Source organism: Globicephala melas, chromosome 2, assembly GCF_963455315.2.
Source record: "Globicephala melas chromosome 2, mGloMel1.2, whole genome shotgun sequence".
NCBI lineage: Eukaryota > Metazoa > Chordata > Mammalia > Artiodactyla > Delphinidae > Globicephala > Globicephala melas.
Window position 1 is genome coordinate 37,589,379 of NC_083315.2, and position 22,356 is coordinate 37,611,734.

General features: G+C 38.6%; 1 protein-coding gene across 1 annotated transcript in view; it reads right to left on the reverse strand.

Moving 5' to 3' along the window:
• TICRR (TOPBP1 interacting checkpoint and replication regulator) overlaps positions 1-19,319 on the reverse strand; it is a 50,196-nt gene extending 30,877 nt beyond the window's left edge. Inside the window, exons 1-11 of the mRNA XM_030878646.2 lie at positions 18,657-19,319; positions 13,729-14,008; positions 12,433-12,677; positions 10,593-10,827; positions 9,558-9,687; positions 5,805-5,944; positions 4,751-4,969; positions 2,129-2,280; positions 1,422-1,519; positions 280-373; positions 106-185 (exon numbers count right to left, since the gene is read on the reverse strand). Coding sequence (XP_030734506.2) covers positions 106-185; positions 280-373; positions 1,422-1,519; positions 2,129-2,280; positions 4,751-4,969; positions 5,805-5,944; positions 9,558-9,687; positions 10,593-10,827; positions 12,433-12,677; positions 13,729-14,008; positions 18,657-19,319 — 2,336 coding nt within the window. The remainder of the gene's footprint in view (positions 1-105; positions 186-279; positions 374-1,421; positions 1,520-2,128; positions 2,281-4,750; positions 4,970-5,804; positions 5,945-9,557; positions 9,688-10,592; positions 10,828-12,432; positions 12,678-13,728; positions 14,009-18,656) is intronic.
• Positions 19,320-22,356: the final 3,037 nt, after the last annotated feature.

Sequence of the window (22,356 nt, forward strand, 5' to 3'; positions counted from 1 at the left end):
CCCAGCATGAGAAATAGTCCTTACAATGCTACAATTCTGAGACAATACCTATATAAGTTCTTGGTAAAATTATTTTAAATTTAAATTAGTAGTCATCAAACTTACAATTCCAAAATTTCTTCCAGAAACTTTGCTAGGTATGCCGAATCTTCAGTTAAACACACCATGCGCAGCAAATCTGTCACCTGAAGATTTTAGAAAATTACCACATGGCCTCTGCAGGAAGCTGAATGCATCTACATACAGCACATCCCCAGTGGCACTAAGCAGCATACTTGCCTCCTCCACTACTTGCTCCATTTCACCTATATGTTCATATACTGAAGGGCACTGCCGACACATCTCCAAATGAAGAAATACCTGGAGCTGGCACCTTGAGAGAAAAAAAAAAAGCTTGGTTATATCTGCTTTGAGTGTCACTTAACTGAAATGAAAGTTCCTTCCTTATGCAGAGATCTGTTTACATAAGAAACAACAACCAAAAAGAAGAGCCATTGCTTTCTAAATAGCAATATGGTTATTAGGTAAACAGGTGTTGCAAACTGAACATTAGAACGTTATAGAGAATCAGCTACAAAAGCCTCTTCAAGCAACTGGCAATCTATTTTAAACTGATATATACTCAGCCATTGAAAAGAAAAATGAAATAATTCAATCTGCAGCAATAGGAATGGACCTAGAGATTATCATACTAAGTGAAGTACGTCAGAAAGAAAAACATACATCACTTATATGTGTGGAATCTGAAATATGACACAAATGAACTACCTATGAAACAGAAACAGACTCAGACACAGAAAACAAACTTATGGTTACCAAAGGGCAAAGGGCAAAGGGCAAAGGGCGTGGGGGAGGGATAAATTAGCAGTTTGGGACTAGCAGATACAAACTATATTATATATAAAATAGATAAACAACGACATTGTAAAGCAACTATACTCAAAAATTTTTTAAAAAAGATAAATAAGGTCCTAGTGTGCAGCACAGGGAATTATATTCAAGATCCTATAATAAACCATAATGGAAAAGAATTTTTTAAAAATGAAAAATTAAATTGATACAAGTAAATCTTAGAAGTTCTGTTTTGGAGTAATGGTTTAAAAAAAAAAAGGGGGGACTTCCCTGTTGGTCCAGTGGAAAAGAATCCGCCTTACAATGCAAGAGACGTGGGTTCAATCCCTGGTCAGGAAACTAAGATCCCACATGCCGCGGGGCAACTAAGCTCACACGCCACAGCTACTGAGCTCATGCACCTCAACTAGAGAGCCCACGTACTCTGGAACCCGTGTGCCACAACTAGAAGGAAGCCCACGCACCACAAGGAAGAGCCCGCATGCTGCAACTAAGACCCGATGCAGCCAAAAATTTTAAAAATCATAATAAATAAATCTTTAAGAAAAATTAAAAAGGTAGTTAATTACTCTCTGACTTTATCGTCTTTATCCAGTTTTCCTACATTCTGTCGAAGACTTTTGCTAGTTTTCAAGAGGTTGTTTCTTACTTGATGTAGGCAGTTCATCTGAAAATACAAAATTACATAGGAGAATATTAATATTAATGCTTATCATTATTTCTAATTTCTTCACAGCTGACTAATGCCCTAAGAAGGGAAGTACATCCTCTTTCTTTCATTTGAATGAAAAATAGTGTAATATTCTTTTATATTTTTTAAAAGAACATGTAGAAAAGTATTTGAGAGCAAGTGGGCATGGATATAGCAAGCCTGCCGATTTGAACTTTCATAAAAGGAAGATTCCATAAAGTAGTGATTGAGAAGTCTAAGCAAAATGAATCAACATTTTAAAGAAATGTTCCAGGTGACTCTAAAGTGCAGCCAGGGTTAAGAACCACTGGCTTAATTCATGCAGCTAACATGCAACTCAGATGAGGATAGAGCTTTCACTGGAAGGGAAGTACATGTAATTACTCCCACTTGGCCCATTTCCTTGATTTCTGCCTTCTCAGTGGACTACGTCCATCTTCCAAGACCTAGAATTGTGCTCACCCCCTCACTCATCATTTTTGAAATGTGCACTGCATAACAGATATTTTCCAAGACATATGAGCCAGACCCACCAACAAGCAACTAACATTGTTATGACAAACAACAATATCCGGATTCCCTTACTTCTAATTCCTTGGTGCCTTTGGACTTTAGGAATGCTTTAATGTTTGAGATCATGTTCCGAGCACATGAACACAACACGATTTCTCCTGTGGCCACAGTCTTTTGGTAATTTTCATGTATGTAAGATAGTAGCTCCTCCTCAGTTTTAAAATCTGTGGGAAAAAAAAGTCACATTGATCATCAGACCCAGCTGAAGTCACTGTACTGCTTAAGCCAGTGGTTATAAACTGGGAAGTTTTGCTGCCCAGGGGGACATCTGGCTATGTCTGGGTGGCAGTGACTGGTGGGGAGAGGGAGGGTACTACTGGCATCTAATGGGGTGGAGGCCAGGGATGCTGCTAAACATCTTATAGTTCACAGAGGATTACCTGGTCCAAAATGTCAAAAATGCTGAGGTTGAAAAGTTCAGAGATAGTGATTAATTTTAAGGGTTTGCAAATCACGTGTACATGTTATAAATTTAAGGATAACCAGTAATGGAGAAGAAATAAACTATACAAACCTAGCAGAAAGGAAAAAGATGCATAAAGAAAACTTGATTAATCCCATAGCCTGCTAGAAAGGAAAAAAACAATTGAAAGCACAAAATAAGACACTAAAATACACCCTAGCTTATCAGTAATCATAATAATTATAAATATTTATTTTACGAATACACTTGCTGGTTAAATAAAAGATAGAAACTGTCAGGTTGGGTTTAAAAAAAAAATTATGCTATTTACAAAAGACATACCCAAAACACATGACAAAGAAACATTGGAAATAAAGGAATAGAGGTATAATCACAAGGAAAACATAAATGATTTTGTATGGACCTAAAAAGAAAGCCTCAAAATATATGATGCAAAAATTGGCAGAACTGCAAGGAAATTTAGACATCTACATGGTGGAAGACTATAATACAATCATCTCAGTTATAGATTCTTTTAAGTAGAAAAAAATTAATAAGGATTTTGAATATTCAAATATTAAGATGAATATGTATGGAACCAAGTACCCCAAAATTAGAGAATACACATTATTTTCAAGTACACATGGAATATTAACAAAACAATCACATATTAGGCCATAGAGTTTCCACAAATATTAAAGATTCAATATCTTACAGAACACATTGTGCACAGTCCAAAAAAATTAAAAGCTAATTACAAAAATAAAACACTCCTTTCTATTACAGATGTCAGAAAATATTTAGATGTATCAATGAAAACAGAATATAGCGAACTTATATAATGCAGCTAAATTTATACCTAAAGGAAAATTTATAGACAAATTATCTTTTTAAAGAAAAATTCAAAAACCGAATTAGCTAAGGGTCCAACACAAGAAATAACACAAAAGAGTAAATCCAAATAATAAAGAAGGCAACAATAAAGATAAAAACAGAAATGAATTAAGTAGGAAAAAAAGAAATGAGAGAGCAACAAAAACAAAGATGATTCAAGAAAATAAAACAAATTCAAAATACTATTAAGAGATAAGGTTTAAGTTCAATTTTTCCATAAACATATCCAGTTATTCCTGCACCATCTGTTGAAGATTATCCTTGTCCTGTTGAATTGTTGGGGGCACTACTGTCAAATATCAATTTACCACTGTTGTGCAGGTCTATTTCTGGAAAGGATCTAGTCCAGAAATTATGCTAATGCCACACTGTCTTGCATTACTGTTAATTTTGCTCTCCCATCTGCATTCTGGTATACCATACTAGCTCATCGAAGATGTGCTATCTCACTCAAACTGATCATCATCTATGATCCAGTATTCCACAAGAAAAAAAAAATGTTTAAAGAAGCAGAAAACTTTCATTCCAGAATTTTCAAAAGGACTCAAAGGTGACATCAGGTAATTATCGCCCAAAGTTCATAAGCTATTGTCACAATCACCCCACAGTACTGGCACTGTCAGTGTGAGCTAAGAATGTACCCTGAGAATGAGAAACATACTGTAGTTCAATCCATTTTTAAATAAGAAAAAAGAACAAATAGGAAAATAAAAGCTACTGGACTAAATTCTTCTGCCTGACTTTGAAAGACCTCAATAATCTAACCCTAGATTATTCACGAACCTTTTCCCTTCTCTTCATTCACAAATGTATAAAACTTCTTTAACCACTTAAAGGGCCAAGACACAGCCCTTCTTTGTGACTTTGCTTATGCTAATCTTCCATCTAGCACACACTTCTTTTACCTTTCTGCCTTCTAAACTCTGCTCATTCTTCAAAGTCTAACCTGGGCTCCACTGGCTCCGTAAAAGCCTTCTCAGCCTGTTCTGCTCAAGACTGGACTTTCCCTTTCTTGACTCCTAGTATGTCTTTACTTCCAAAATGAACAAGTATTTTCTGTTACAGTCTCTTGGCTCTCTTACGTATTCATTTTACCAATTCGTTGTGTATATGTATGTGTATATATATATATATATGTTCATTATTATTCTTTGTAGCTGGATCATAAATCTAAGGTTATCTTATTTACTGTACTCCCCATAACACACTTGTGGACATACAGTAGATAGCCAATAAATGTTCATTAAGCGAGGGATATGATTAAAACTTAAAAATATGAGAGTACAGAAGAGTAAACATGAATTTAGATACCAAAATGCAATGGAACTGAGGAATACCTTTAGGTTTAGAACTTCTTAGTGTTCTTCCTTTGTTTCCCAAGTTATCTGCTGTTCTTCCATTGGCTATCTTTTGGATCCCTTTCTCCCCAGCTGTGTCTGGACTGCCATCTGGATGTAACTTCTGAGCCTTTACATTCAGTCTTGCAACATTCAGCATCTTTAAGGAACGGCACATGGTATTCATCTTCTGCCTCACTGGAGTACGAGGGACACCTCCTACCAAAACGACATCGTGGGAAGGAAAGTAAAATAACTTTTACGTCTGTGGAATCAAGAACTACTTTAATTCAGATGAAATATTCTGTGAAGGAGTATTGAAATGAAGTATATCCATTCAGAATGATCTGAATTAGGTAGTTCTTGCATCTCTTTCTACCTACAACACAGGGTAGAAAAGAGCTCTTTTTTAAACTGAAGTTTAGGAACTAAATATCTCAAGGTGGTTAGATGATTTTTACATCTAATGCCAAACAGACAACAGACAAATGCCGAACTGACTCATTTTGGTGTTACCCAGTAGTCACAGAGTTGTGATGAAACTCTTTTGAAAGGCAGTTAAGCAGTCTGCATCCAGAGCTCCCTTTTCCATGAATAACTTGTTCATGGAAACTTATACTAAGGAAATCACTCAAAGGTAAATCATATGCATGATGTACACTATAGTATTATTTATAATGGTAAAAACTGAAAACAATCTACATGTTCAACAACATAAGAAATTTGCAAATTTTGTTAAGCAATGAGGTAACTAAAAAAGCAAAGTAGTAGATAAACAAGTAATTATAAGCAGCACACAAAGTTGTATTTAAATTTCTGTTATAACTAAAAACAAAAATGGTTTAATTCATTAAGAAGGTAGAAAAAAAAGAAGGTAGGATTGTGGGAGATTTTTAAAATCACTACTGTACTAATATAATTACTTTAAAATATGAAATATAAGAACGTGTCCTTCTTTATTCAGTTACCATTTCAACTTCATTTTAAGGAATATCAATCTTTTAAAACACACTGTCAAAAAAGACTGTAAGAAACAGCCTTTCTATGTGCTTACGCTTCTTTTTGCTGTCTTCTTGATTGGACACAGTATATTCTTCACGAGACTTTCTCTGGTAGAGCTCAGAGAGGCAACGTGTCAATTCACTTTCAGTTTTGGAAGGCTCTTCCTTATTAGATGACGCAGCCTGTAGTAACCTGTGAATAAGTCAAGATGTCTAGTACAAAGTTGAAATTCTGATTTTCCAAAATGCTTTAAAAACAGCAACAACAATATTCATTATCCTTTTAAAAGCTAATCAAAAGATGTCTCCACAAGATGCCTTCACAAGTATTTTTTCTCAGGAGGGAAAATGTCCCTCTTCTCATTTATGATTTGTACAAATTCAGGGGCAGAAGCTACCTGTTCACAAAACCATTAATGTATTATTACATACAGTATTGACTTTTATTAATAAGATTCTTCATGTCCTAGGGTACATGTCTAATTATGCTATTTCACTCACTTCTGGGCTTCCACAATTTTTACCCAGTTTCCATATATTAAAGTACAAGAAGATGTAATACAGTGTAGTGAGTATCAGAATAACTTTTGAATAATTATTTCACACTCTAGTAAACTAATTTGGGATTGATGAGCAGGGAAAGAAATAGGGCAGGGGAGATGATTAGTTATTAACTGCTTTCCCGCCTACAGCTAAATATCAGTCACTAAGGAAATAATGAAAATAGCACAACTTTCAAAATGTATTATTTCTATTTCATTATCTTCCATTATCTGATATCATCTGACTTAAAAGTAGGAGAAAGTTATGGTGCCATTAGTTGAATTAGTTCATACCAGCAGCAGGTCTGAAGCAGCCTAATTCTCCTAAGTGTGCTGGTATTTCCTTGAGCAGTGAGGGTTGCTTTTCCCCCCCCGTTAATTTACTGTATCTGCTTCAGATTTTTTTTTAAATAAAATTAAGCATTCATGGACACAGAGAAAGCCTCACCCAATTTCTTCCCATCCCTTCCTCCCAGAGGTATTCCTAGATTCGTGTGTACCTTATTTACAGAGACATATATATGTAACAAAACGAACAAACTGCTGTTTCACATGTTGTAAATCTTATGAAAATGGTATCATACAACACCATCCTTTGGCAATTTTGTTTGCACTCAACATATTTTTCACGTGTTGCTCTGGTTTATTCAGTTTTACTAATCTACGTATAATATTCTATTGTATAACTATACTGTAATTTATTTATCCATTTCCCTGCTGAGAGTCTGCTAGTCCTTTCCACTGGAAACGAATATTCTAGCACAGCTCTCCTTGTGTTTGTGCAAAAATTTCTTCAGTGCAGACACCTAGAAGTAGAATTGCTGAGTGTCAGAGTATGTGAAGTTTCTGTTTTACTAGGAACATTGTTCTCTAAAATGGTTGTAACCATTTTACACTTCTACCATCTAAAATGTGCTCATTTCCCCACATGCTAATTTTTCACAATCTAATAGTTATAAAATAGAATCTGGTGGGTTTTTCCATGTTGTGGTTTTAATTTCCATTTGCCTATGCTGAGTATCTTTCCAAATTACTGCTCTGTTGGATTTCTTCATATGAATTGCTTGTTCACAATTTTTTTAAAATTTATTTTATTTATTTATTTTTGGCTGCATTGAGTCTTTGTTGCTGAGCATGGACTTCCTCTAGTTGCGGCAAGCGGGGGCTACTCTTCATTGCGGTGTGCAGGCTTCTCATTGCGGTGGCTTCTCTTGTTGCAGAGCATGGGCTCTATGTGCACGGGCTTCAGTAGTTGTGGCGTGTGGGCTCAGTAGTTGTGGCTTGTGGGCTCTAGAGCGCAGGCTCAGCAGTTATGGCACATGGGCTTAGGTGCTCTGCAGCATGTAGGGATCGAACCCGTGTCCCCTGCATTGGCAGGTGGATTCTTAACCACTGTGCCACCAGGGAAACCCTGCTTGTTCACATTCTTTGCCCAAGTTTCTATTGGATTTCTTATATTTAGGAGATCTGTACTAATTTGGATACTAATGCTTTGCTGGTTATATGGATTACAGCTACCCGAGTCTATGACTAGTCTTCATCATATAAACATTTTAAAATTCATTATAGTCATATATGTTCCTTCATGCTTTGAATTTTTTAGGTCTTATTTGAGAAATCCACCCTTAGCCTAATCTTCTTCTCTAGTGTTTCTCCTTCTTACAATTTTAAAGTGTTTACTTTTCATGTTTGGTTTTTCAGTTTATTTGGAATTTATCATTATGTATGCTGTGAAGTAGAAATCTAATTTTTTATCTTTTTTGTTCTGGATAGCCAATCATCAACACCACCATTTACTGAATAGTCTATTCTTTCCCTGCTGCTTCTACTCCACTGGTCTATCTGTTGATCCTTGCACCGATACCACACTATGTTATTTACTACAGCTTTATGGTAAATTTTGCTATCTCATATGGGAAGGTGTACCTGTTATGCTCTTAGTCCTTTGGAGCTGTACCATGTCCATGAATCAGAAGACTCATTATTATAAGATGTCAATTCTTCCCAAATGGACCTATAAGCTCAATACACACTCAATCAAAAATCCTAGCGGGTTTTTTTTGGGTGTGTGGAAACAGGCTGATTCTAAAATTTACATGGAAATGCAAAGGGTCCAAAATAGCCAAAGCAATTCTGAGAAAAAAAAAGAACAAAGTTGAGAGGACACAGACTACCTGATTTCAGTACTCAAGATAATGTGTTATTAACATAATTTCTGGACTAGACTCTTTCCAGAAATAGACCTGCACGTTGGTGGTCAACTGATTTTGACAAAGGTGCCACAGTGATTGAGAAAAAGATTGTCTTAACAAATGGAGTTGGAACAACTGGGTATCTTTATGGAAAAAATAAACCTCAACTTCTTAATATTTTGAATTTCTGCCATATCTTTTACATTTCCAATATTATTTATGACTGCTCATACAAGTAGCTCAATCTTGCTATAGATTATTTTATTTGGCTTCTCAAAGAATCATCTTTTGTTTCTCTTGACTTCTATTTATTATTTTTAATATTGCCTTCTTTTTTTAATTTTTGGGTTTACTCTCTTGTATTAAGTGTGTCAGTCTCAGCTAATTGGTTTTTAATTTTTCTCTTCAAAAGATACTTTAAATTTTCCTTTAAGTATAAATTTAACTGCATTATTCAAGTTTGCTATTTTCCTTTTTTATTGAGATTTAATACTAAATATTTTCTGACATCTATGAGTGTATTTTGTTTTCGTAATTAACTTTTTCTAAATTTTTAGTTCTGATAAAATACACAACATAAATTTATCATCTTAATCACTCTTAAGTACATAGTTCAGTGATATTAAGTATATTCATAATACCATCATCTCCATCCATCTCCAGGATTCATCTTGTAAAACTGAAACTCTAGGGGCCTCCCTGGTGGCACAGTGGTTGAGAGTCCGCCTGCCAATGCAGGGGACACGGGTTCGTGCCCCGGTCCAGGAAGATCCCACATGCCACGGAGTGGCTAGGCCCATGAGCCATGGCCACTGAGCCTGCGCATCTGGAGCCTGTGCTCGCGACAGGAGAGGCCCCAACAGTGAGAGGTCCGCGTACCGCAAAAATAAAAATTAAAAAAAACCCTGAAACTCTATACCCATTAAACAATATTCTCCATTTGTAATTAGTTTTTAATATTATTGGACTGTACTCAGAAAGGGTGGTCTGTTAAAAACAACAACAAACTCACATGCAGATAACTGAGAGCTGACTTCAATAATCAATACCCAGAGAAAAAAATAAGTTTTACCAAAATGACTCCATCAAATTTGAACTGGCACCACTAAAGTTAGAGCAAGGAAACCACTTCTCCACAACAGAGGAATTCCAGGGAGCTGTGCGGCCAAGCTCCTGCTGGGCCCATTCTGGAGTAGGCGGAGCTACAGAAACAAAGAAGCAGAGATGGAAGAGGAAAAGAGGCATTAGAAGCAAAGCAGAGAATTCCAAGCACTTGCTCCTCCCTTGGACTGACTGCATTCTTCTAAAGGACATCATTAACAATGTTCCTTCAGCTGCACCCCCAATCCCAACAGGCCTATGTTGTCTATGAAAAATGCGCAAACACAGGCTTCCTGAATGTTCCTCAAACACACCAGACACACAAACCTTGGCACTTACTGTTGCTTCTACAATGTTCTCTCCCTATCACTTCCTTCAAAGCCTTTGCTCAGATATCACTTTTTTAACAAGGCCTGTTTAAAATTACAACCCTCCTATTCTTTTTTCTCTGCTTTATAACTATAGCACTTAACTCTTTCAAACATACTATATAATTTCCTTATTTAATTTATTGTCTTGTCTCCCCTGACTAGATAAGTTTCTTAACAACAGAGACCTTTGTCTATTTTCTTCTCTAATGTACTCCCAGCCCCTGGAACAGAGCCTGACATACAGCAGGCACTCAATAAATCTATTGAGTAAATGTGAATGGAAGAACTATCAAATTGATTATATCTATCTAGCATAAATAAGGTTTGTATCATATCAGTAACAGTGCAAAAAGTGGAAGACAGAATCATAACAGTTTTACATGTAGTCTTTATTAAACATATTAAAAAATACCTTCGATTTCAAAATGGTTTCACAGAGCCTTTGGCCTCCTCAGAATTGCTTCAGGATTTCTATAAATAATGATTTAAAGTGCCAGAAATATTGTAGCCTACTTTTATCTGTTTTATAACAGATATTGGGCTCTACTAAGAGCACATTGAAAAAAAGTTATGTTGCTAGAAAAGATGGTAAACCACTAACCTAGAGTATGGTAGTTATTGCTTCAGAAGCTTACCTGAGGTAGCAGGATCTTCAAGTGAATTGTGAATCTGATTCAATACACCATCCACAACCTCAGAAAAAAGGGAAGCTGAATCCTGGGGGCTCTCTGCCACAACTGTTTGGAGAAAATGTCTTTGAAATTCAGTCTCCTTGGTGTGGAACACAGTGAGAATTGTAGCACTGGCAGAGAAGGGGGAAATAACTCCAGTGATGGGGGGCCAGCCTTCACCAGGGTCCACACTGGTAACCTACATAAAAAGATCTAATTAGTTGGGAATATTGTTGACATATGTCTAAAAAGGCATGTAGTTTAGTAAAAAACAGAATGATAGTTTCACCCAATGATTAATATAAAAGAGAGGGCTTCCCTGGTGGCGCAGTGGTTGAGAGTCTGCCTGCCGATGCAGGGGATGCAGGTTCGTGCCCCGGTCCGGGAAGATCCCACATGCTGCGGAGCAGCTGGGCCCGTGAGCCATGGCCGCTGAGCCTGCGCGTCCGGAGCCTGTGCTCCGCAACGGGAGAGGCCACAACAGTGAGAGGCCCGCATACCACCAAAAAAAAATAAAAAAAAAAAAAAATAAATAAAATAAAATAAAAATAAAAAAAAAAATAAAAAAAAAAAAAAAAAAAAAAAAAAATATAAAAGAGAAAACTGGAAAAGACAGACTTCATGGATATTAGTGCTAGCATTGAATTTACTGATCATCTAATCCTAATCCCTCAATTTACAGATAAGAAAAGCCTAAGGTTATTAGGAATATTTACTAAGCACTTATTATGTACTTATTATAACTCAATGGATTCTCATAACCACTCTGAAGTAAAAATGATTATTATCAGAACTTTCCTGACGGTTCAGTGGTTAAGACTCTGTGCTTCCACTGCAGGGAGCACGGGTTCGATCCCTAGTTGAGGAACTAAGATCCTGCATGCCATGAGGCACAGCAAAAAAAAAAAGATTATTATCCCCATTTTATAGAGGAGGAATTGAGGTTGAGGAATAAGCAACCTGTTTGTCACCCAGTTAATAAGAGGCAGAAGCCAAGAGTGTATGAATTTGAAACCCATGCTCTTAACCAAGAATCAATTCTACCACTTAAGGGGATTTATTCAGATCACATGGTGGGCAGCAGAGCTGTGATCTAATCCAGGTCACCTGACGCCCTGACTCCAGTGCTCTGTCAGAGCACACAACTCTTAGAATAACAACTGTCCAAATGACTACCCAGTTTTTCTCTGGAATGTTTTACAGTGGAATCCAGAAGATAAAAGCTTTCTGAGCTTACAAAAGCAAAAGGCAAAGTAAGGTAAGGAATTACTGGTAGTTAAAAAATTAGCATCACCTTTATATCAAATCTGGGTATGTATGTATTCCTTTTCAGAAGACATTACTAAATTTATATCAAATCTGGGTATGTATATATTCCTTTTCAGAAGACATTACTAAATTTGTATAACTACTGGACACTAGTATATCTAATTTTACAATGTAGAGTTTTTTTTAAAAATGAAATATATTTATTACGTAAAAGTAATAAATACACAATGCAACATTTAAAAAATGAGAAACCACCCATCACTTCACTGCCCTAATATAATCATTCCATTTGGCTCACTGCCTCTTCCCTATGTGAATATAATTTGGTTTAATTGGATTCAAGGTACATGCAATTTTTATAAGCTGTTTCTTCACTAATGAGCATTGTCACGATGCTATAAGACTTGCAAAAATATCATCTGTTTCACTGAGACTGTATTATGTAGGGCACTCCTTGGCATTTCATAAATGCACTTATTTCACTTTACCAGTGTGTTATTAGACCAGAATAACTTGCCACGTGGAAGATACCTACCAGATGTAATTCTTCAGCAGTCAGCCTGTTTACCAGCTGCTGAAATAACATCCTTTGAGTTGATTTGTTATCCTCTGGACTTTGTAGCATCCAGCTATCAGTGCCCAAAGTGCAGCTTGTTGGGAGGGACCACTGGGTCACTGTGCCTTTTAGAAAAATTCTGACTGGTTTCTGAAAATGTCTCTGATGTATGGCCAAGGGCTCTAGAGTAACTGTCCATGTTTCTTGATCTTGAATCTCTTTGCCTGTTAGAAATAAAGAATATTGAAATTCTAATATAAGAAGTAGCTCCTAATAAGAGATTTAATAGTAAGAAAAAAAAATTAGATTGCCAGCCGAGGTACTAGTATTGTCACTTAGTTCACCCTTCAACCCTCATTCTACTGCTATCATAGTTAAGTTCATTCAGTTTTATAGGAAAAGCTGTATTTGACTGGAATTACAATGGTGTGACTTGATATCAGAACTTCTCAATTATGACTTAGAAATAAGTATTCAAGCAGTACAAACACACACAAAACCCACTGCTTCTTAAATCCATAAAATACAGTGCATCCTATCTTACGAGTTTAAATTCTAAAGACCATGTAAGACAAAACTGCTTTCCATGAAGAGAGATGAGGTTCCCTTAACATCTTTCTTTCACTACCAAGCAGTGTTTCCCCAGCTTTAGTAAAATCCTGGCTGAAAGTTTCAAAACTACTCTTGAAATTTCCTTAAATTGTCCATAGTGTATAATATAGTTTTATGTACATATCTCTATATGGTATTATTTATGTGACTACATAATGATTCAGAAATTAGATTCACTATATAGCAAATCATATGATAAAGCAAATTTATGAAGATTCCGACATGCTGGCTCTTCCTGGTACCAGGCACCATTTTCTGCTTCAATTGACTAATTTGTTATTTCTTCTCTGAGTCAATCACTGATTTTCTATGATCTTCAATTTATCAATCTCTTTTATGAAGCAGTGAAACCTTACTACCCATTTGCTTGGGCACCTGAACAATATTATCCTTCTTTGCAAAAAGTTGGGAAACTCTTTAAAAACATTCACTTGTCCTTTTTACATGGGCTTACAGTTGTACCAAACTTTAGTCCTTTCCTGTGGTATCTCTGATTTTGCTTAGATATCTTTCAATGACAAGCGTTAATGGAATGCCTAGGCTGCTGGAAATTCTAAATTCTAAAGAATTCATGGGCCTGACTTGCAGAAATGAATGAAACCCAGACCAACCACCCCATCACCACTCCTCCCCCGCCCCCGGCCCCAAGTATTATTTGCTTACCTTCAACAGGGAAAAATAATGTTCCTTCCACCCGTGGAAATGAGGCTTCATACTCAGGAGAATTATAGAGCAAACAGTTTAAAGTGGAATCAGTTGGCAGAGTTGAAATCCATGAAGAGAGGTGAGGTTCCCTTGATAGCTTTCTTTCACTACCAAGCAGTGTTTCCCCAGCTTTAGTAAAATCCTGGCTGAAAGTTTCAAATGGCAAGACAGTGCCTCCTACATGGTGGAGCAGTTCACATACTGTCCAGTACCCAAGGTGGTCCGGAGACTCCCACAACTAAAATAAAAATTACAAAGAATCTTGGGTTATTGTAAGTTAGGCATTCATAAAGCTAAGGGAAATCAGGAGAAAGTAAAGTTGATATGTACATTAAAGGATCAAATTACACAATTAATGTATTTGTTGAACCAAACACAAATAATGGCCAGCATCCCATTACTTGCATAACTGCTATATAATATGCCTTGAATAACTGCTATATAATATGCCTTCAAGAAAGCACCTATTTAGTGAAAATAGCACTTCAATTCTATCTTCTGTCAAGGAACAGAAGTGATGCAACTGACGAGGGATAAATCATAAAACGTTAGAAGGAATGCAAAGTCATTACACATTAATAAAAAAAAATCGTCCTCCACAACACAACAGCGGCCAAGTGTCACAGGAGAGAGGCAGGAGCACCTCCCTTAGAAGGTGATCACCAGAGACTCACCCACCCTGCCCACACCCACGGGTCTGTGTGGAGACCAAACAGGTCTTCTCAGTTCTATCTTCAGTGTTTTCACTAAACCCTGGACTCTTACTGAAGCTTACAGAGTCTGTGCTCTGCCTCCAATCTTTCCTTTGTTTTAAGAAGTATTCTTCGAAACTACATATCCAATCATGCTACTTCTGTAAAAACTCTGAAGGGCTTCCCACTGCCCTACAGTATAGCCATAAAGCCCTTTACAACCCAGCTCTAAACAATATTTCCAAACACATTATCCTTCCCTCACCCATCCGTACCTTCCAGGCACACCGAACCATTTGCTGTTTCCTGAACATGCCACATTTTACAATGCTTCCATGTTTTTGCTAGTTCTGTTTGCTGTGTATTCCCTTTCCATCTTCACCAACTGGATGCTTATTATACTTCATTCCCTAGCTCAAACCCTGCTGTCTCTGTAAAAGCCATTCCTCACTCCTTCACACATAGCTGACTCTTCATCCAACCTTCTTTCAGCAAACTTTTATTGAGCAACCTTTATGTGCCATTGAGATAGGCTGGGACATGGGACCCTTTATTGGAGTGCTTGCACCTGAACAAACGAATACAAAGAAACTATAAGGGACTAAAAATAACTGCATGCAGTCAGGGCAATTATGAACAATAGGATACAAAAAGGCCACAAATCAACTGCCATTTCTGAGGTGCTGAGAGCAAAAGCAGGGTACTGAGCATGATCCCTGCACACAGCACCAAGGGGGTGCACAGATCACCTAAGCTACGCCTCCTGCCCAGCCCACCAATCTGCTCCTACTACACCCCCATTTAAGGAATCAGGCCCCTGTCCTTCTCTGGGGAGTAGGAAGGGCCCCTGTTTCTTGTTCTTACTCCCTTGTGCAGCACGAGTCCCAGTAAAGCCTTGCCTGAATTTCTCATCTGGCCTCTTATCAATTTCTATTGATTAAAGAGTCCAAGGACTCAGGATGATAATACCATGAACTAGCAAGACATAGTCCCTGTCTTCTATGATCTTAAAGTCAAGGGTGGGGTGAGTAAAAAAGCAATAGCACGAAATATTTGGCTCAGAATCACAATGTACCATGACAATATGCAGGTACTATGGGAACATAAAGGCGCACCTACCCTAGAATACATTGATCGTGCTGCTTTGCCTACTCCACAGGTGAGTTGACAACTGTGAACCACAAATTGCTATGTGAATGTGAAAAATTAGAACTAGAAGGGTCTTCTAGGTCCTCTCCAAACTTTCTATTATATTGAAGTTCAAAGGGTGCCCAAGTTCACAGCAAGGCAATGATAGTCCAGTCTAAGAACCCACGACTCTCTTGGGTAGTGCTTTTAAAATGAGGATGGTGATCCTGATGAACTTGGATGGACCCTATGATGAATCAACTGAATCGTTTAAGATCAGTGTTAAAGAAAAAAACCAGGAAAGAAAATATCAGAGCACAACAGAAACTATCACATGTAGTGAAGATAAGTAATGTACTGCCAAACTTCTGTTTTGGTTATGCCTATCAGTTTGGAAAATGCTGTGATAGATTAATCAATTAGTATTTGATGTTACCACCCATATATCCACACCTGTGCTCACTGCCAAGGGGGAGAATGGTAAGCCAGTTCAACTATCATAGATCCTGATTAGGATTTTCTGCCAAAGGGAAACAAAAAAATTGTTGAAATTATTTCAGTCAGAGGACCAGCCAGGAAAAAAAAACTGCTTGGCAAATGAAAAGTAAAACTTTAAAAGGAGTTGAAAAGGACATAAGCTTTGATTAAAAATATATGAACATGATAAAAAAAAACCCACAACCAGTATATAGATTATGGCTACATTTTTCTTTTTTATGTACATTATGGGCTAAGTAACAGACAAGTCCTAGTGGTAGTTTCAAATTTAGGGATTTATAAACGTCCACAAGACTATAAGCTCCAAGACAGCAGGGACCACATCCATCTGGCTCACTAATGGTGCACCCAGTACTCAGCATACCTCGCAGTTTGTTCAACAACAGGTATCTGTTGAGTAAATCAGGGTTAGCATAAAGTGGAAAATGTGAGAGAGGTCTCTTATGCTCCCTTCTATCCTATATCTTTGCAAGAGTTATGTGTGCTTGGATTCCCTCCTCCCTGAGTCTGTTTCTCCCAGTTTTACTTCCCAGACTGTAAGCTCCACATGGCAGACCCTGGAATTTCTCTTCTCTTCTCTCTACCTCATAGTGAGAGCTCCCCAAGGACAGAACCTAAGTCTCCCTTTTGCCTCCACAGTGCGGCTAGGCAGAGGCTTTTGAACAGGAAAAGACAGATCTACACCAGAAAAAAAATTCCAGAAAAGCTTAAGATTATCTGATGGGCTTTTTCTTATGGGAAACAACATAATAGATGTAAGAAGCCTCAGAGAAGACCCATCTCCACAGATGATGGGATGTGTGAACTGGAAGAATCTTTAAAAAGATCCTGTCAACCTACTTATTTTAATGCCATTCAGAAAAGAAAAAAAGAATCTCCAAGCCCAATCTGCTAAGACTTATTTCTAGCCAATATCTGATAAAATACAATTCCAGCATAAAGTCTTTGATGTGATTTAATATCAACTATCCCAAATCGAGCCCTTATGTGTTGTGTCCAACACCTGCTTTGCTGCCTTAAACAAACTAAGTTTTAGGATTCCATTTTCTCCGTCAATGTTTACCATTCCCTTAAACACTTTTGCCTTTTCCTTTTCTTTTGACCAGCCACTGCTGCCTTACATTGCATTTGCTAAGTCTTCCTTGGGCTTTGCATGTGAAAGCAATTTGGAAATTTTAACCCACTATATCACTACTTGTGTTAAGTATCTGCTCATTTCCCATTTGCAACCTTGCAATTTAACCCACCCCTACTTTAGTGACATATGTTTCCAACAGATGCAATCACATCTTTCACCTGGTTAAGCCACTTTCCCAACTATTAGAACAAAATCCGAATTTATTACCTTGGCCCTACAGATATGCCTCTGCTACCTTCTAACTTCCTCTCCTACTGTGCTTGTCCTTGCCTACTAGTTTTCAGCATTCCTTGCCTTTTTGTTTCTGAAACAAACTAGGCTCATTTCCAGCTCAAATCTTTACACTGGCTCTTCTCTTTGCCTGGAAAGTTCTTGCCCAACCTTCACTATCCTCCTCCTTCACCATTCAGTTCTCTGTTCAAAAAGGCCTTCCCTGACTACGACCCTATTTACAACTGTCTCCTGCTTCTACTTCCTCTGCCCCACCGTCAGCCCCTTACTCAGCTTTATTTTCTTGAGAGCATTATTTGAAATCCTATCACTTGTTTATCTGTTTAATCTGTTAACCATACCTGTCTAATATATCTTCCCCCAGAAGGTAAACTCCACTTTGCTGACCACCGCATCCCCAGCAGCTAAAACAATGTAGTCGGTACTCAATGTAGTGGCTCCTCAAATGAAGTTATTTATTGACAAAGTGAAGTGACAGAAAGAAAATGATGGAGGTAGAAATTTATACTTATCACTGGAGCAGGAGCTCCACTGCCTCAACGAAAGTCCAAATTAGCCATTTAGGACTGTAAGTACATAAGAATTTGTTCATTTGGTCAACAAATATTTTCTGAACACCTATAACAAGCAACAACACATCTGCAGGAGATACAGAGATGTGTGTGCCTGCCTCTTAGGTTATTTCTAGGCTAGATGGAAGGTGAGGGACTGCACGACTGGAACATATAATGGAGAAAGGGTAAGTGCCACAAAAGTGTTTGGAAATTCAGAAGTTGAGATTGAGTAGTTGCCATGTGGGCAAAGGCCCTAAAGAATGAGTGTGATTTAAACTGGCACAGAAGAGAGAGCAGTGGCGTTTCACTGCTAAGACAAAACAAGCCGTCAAGGCCTGTTGGCCAATTAAACTGTTTCAACAGTATGGAATAAGGGTCGTGTGTAGGAAAGATTAAGCCTGGGAAGACAGATAGGGCCCAAATTGTGAAGGACCTCAAACGCGTTTACTCAGGTACCGAGGACCTACCTATCCCGTTGTGATGAATGTCCCTCTTTGTGACCCCAGAACTTTCCTTCTGAAGGGACACCTGTTGGTCATGTTAGTCTCATTCTGTGTCCACGGGCTGCTCTGCAGATGCTGTCAAGTTCTGGTTCATCAGCACCAGCACCACGTACTAAAATCTGAGTTCGCTGTGTAATCTTACCTTAGGCCACTCGGTGGTATCCACCCAGTACAAGGTGATTTTTCGGGTTATCATGACTTCCTGGACTCTCTTGGGCAGCAACTTGTCCATCACCTGCTTAGGAGTAGGCGGCAGGCGCTGGGCCTGGGCCTCGCACCCGGACACGAACTGCAGCAGCTCCCTCTGCGAATGCGGACAGGGGGCTAGGAGGAAGACGGCGTTCACAAAGCCGCCGAGCGCAGACTGGGCCTCCTTGGCCTCGCCCTCCACGTCCAGCAGTCTCCTCCCGCTGCTACGCAGAATCGGCTTCGTGGGCGATGTGATCTCGGGCCGGTCCCACTGATAGTCTAGCAGCGTCTCCATAAGGGCACTGTGCGTGTGGGTGGCCCTGGGCGCCGGGCCCGGCAGGTGGGCGCCGTGGGCGCCATCCCCGAGCCTGGCCTCCAGCTCCTCCTCAAAGTCCTCCCAGGAGCGGACCCCCAGCTCGCGGAAGTCAGACACGCGGGAAGGCCGGCTCCGCGCACCCTGAGAGTCAAAGAACCTGAAGGCCCAGCGGACCCTGGCCAGGCCGAACCTGCAACTCAGGTAGGTGAGGAGGCGCAGGGCGACCCGCCGGACTGGGCTCTCAACAGCGGCGCCTCCCGCGGTGTCCAGCAGCAGCATTACGTTGTGACAGCAGGCCATGTCGGCCGCGCAGCCGCCTCAGGGTTAGAGCCGGGGCCGGCGCCGCTCTCTCCTAGACCCTCGCTTCAAAGAACCAGCGCCATTCTCTGCTTCTCTCAGAAACCCTGGTCGAAAGCCTCCCGCGCTCTCCAAGGGCTGCTGGCATTGGCGGAGCTAACCCCCAAGGTCAGCTCCCATTGGTCGCTTGCCTTACGTAAGGGACGTGAGCAACTTTCATCCTTGGCTCTGATTGGAAGGGTGATGGAGAAGAGCCCTGCTTGATTGGTGGACTGCGGGACGGTGGGCGGGACGCTGTGTTCCGAGAGAAACTTAACGTTCATTGGCCTGGGCCTTCGTTTTAAAATTTAAAGAGGCGGTGCTGGGGGCCTGTGGCTTTAAGTTTCTCTTTTACGAAGGAGGACTGGGGCCGTGCGATGGTACGGGGAGAGGTTTACTAAGATCTGAAAATAGTAGGGGAAGAGAATTTGGGATGGTTTGAATCGAACTGGTTTAAAGCCACCCTAGACTTTCTATGGAGCGGGATCTGATGGGGAAGACTTAAATTTTCTGTAATTTAAGAAAAAAATATTAAAAATTAAAAGTTCACTTCCTTTGCCCTAGTAATTTCTAAGCGTTTCTCTTGAAGAAGGTAATCGAAGATCAGGATAAAAGTTTAATTTGAGAAAAAAAGGAAACAGCTTGGGAATGATTAAATAAGGCATGGTGCACCCCCAAGGGGAACATCGTGCAGCTTTTTAAAGTAATGTTTTTATATGTAATGTTAGATGGAAAAAACTGCAAAACCGCACATGCAATGAGATCCCCAAATTTTCTATCTGCCTATGTGTATATTTTTAAACTGTTAAGATAATACTGTGTACTGAAAGTTGTTTTTAATTGTATCTGGGTAACGAGATGGTGATTTTTAAAAGTTTTTCTTTCTTTTAATTTTCTAAAGTTCTATATTTTTATTTTACTTTTACATTCGAGGAGGGGGGGAATATTCTTAATGAAAAGGATCTTTTTGTTGCAAATAGAAGAATCCTCAATTGTAGAGAAGGTTGTGACTCTAGATGGGAGAAATCCCTATTATTGGTTCTAACAGCAGAGGAGAATTTAAACTCTCTCTAGCTAGGACTGGCCTACCTTTAAATATCCTTCCAATCCTGAGATTCTCTGAACCAGTTGTTTCAAGAAAGACCACCAATGATACTTCGTAGATTGTCAATTTATTTTATTCATGGACTTTTCCTGATCCACCGACTGTCATTTTAGAGTCACAAACATTTTTTAGTCTTAATGTGTCAGGTGCTTACTAAAACTGTACACACCCATTGTGTTGTTCATCATTCAACAAATAGTCATTACAGGGAACAAAAGAGCTAACTATACTTCCTCTGGGAAGCTTACATTCCAATAAGGGGAGCCAAACAAATAAGTAAAAGATATAATATGTTAGGTGGTGATAAAATCTTTGGAGAAGAATTAAGTGGAAAAAAGAATATGAAGTAGGTAGGAGTATGCAGGATAGGGAGAGAGGCACCGTGGACATTTGGGAGAAGAGGGTTTCAGGAAGAGGGAACAGCAAATGCAAAGGCCCTGGGACAGGATTTTGCTCCCTATTCGCCAAAGTAAACTTCTAAAGAGTTATTAAACTCATGCTTTTATAAATAGAGGAAACTGAACCTCAGAGCAATTGAAGAATCTCTGCCATGATTTTATACACAGCAGAACCACAAATGGAATCAAATTCAGATTCCCAAAAGCAGGTTCCCAGGGTGCAATGCTTGCAACCTAGATTGAAAAACCAGCTTCATAAGGAGGGACTTAGTATACTTTTAAGAGTAAGGTTGATTGGTTAGGTCTTCACTGAAAACAGTGACAGGATCTGGCTATTTAATCCACATTTCTTCTTCCCTCTCCATTCAACAATCTCCCTTAAAGATTGTTTGTTTATTTAATATTTGTTTTTCTTTCGCTCCCTGTCTTCTACCCTTTTATTTAGTTAACGAAAAGTTATTGCCTATCTGCCTACTGTTAGTGGAAGTGAGGAATGGATGTAAAGGAAGAATAATATTTTTCCCTAGGAGGAATTAAAAACAAAAATGCACAGAATGCTTAAGAGACAGTTCAATGCTAAACTGAATGTTTAGTATTTCCAAAAGAAGAAACCATCCAAAAAGAAACCATCACAGTGAGCTGGGGTTTCCAGATATGCCACCCTCACACCAGGCTGGGAAGGATGAGAGTGTGAGAGAAGCATTTTATCATTGCTGGAAAATTTGGATGCCTTTAGGCACCAGACAGGTAAAGGAAATGAGACATGGTGGGCATTAGTGATAAATGGGAAATAGAGGGGGGTGAGCTTGTGGCCCAAACACATTCAAAGTCTCTTTAATTAAAAGACATTTTATTTAAAATAAAAGTAAAAAACGTCCTTGCCATACTGCTTAACTAATTTAAGTGAAAACTCAGCAGCTGAGCGTCTTTCTTGTAGTGACAAAAGTAAAATGATTCCTATTTTAAAGAGGTCACATATCAATCAAAACAGCAACTTGCTAAATGCTTATATCTATACTGTGAAATAAACAGCAGAGGAAATGTTCCACATCACTGGGGACAGTGGTGGAATATTTGGACTAAAGTGCTCCAAAATTGGAGCCAAATGCAAAATCATGACGAAAAATAGAGATATACATGTCCTTAATTTTTTTAAAATCTTACCAGAGAAAAGGTTAAGGCACTGGTCTGTCCAGTTAGACACTAGAAAACTACACTCCCACCCCCACTGGAAGATCGTCATAGTGAGAGCTAGTTTATTGAGTGTTCACTGTGTACTAGACAGTATTTCGCAGAGGCTTCATAGAGCAGGTAAACATTTATCTGAGTTTTTATTGTTTATCAACTGTAGGATAATATAGGTAGTGAGATTTTATTATTTTATGTCACACTAAAAGAAAAATTTAGCCAATTATAATAACCCAATGTTTTCTAATCACTTCAAATTTGGGGGGTTTATATATGAAAGAACTCCTTTAGATTTATGTAGACATAATTT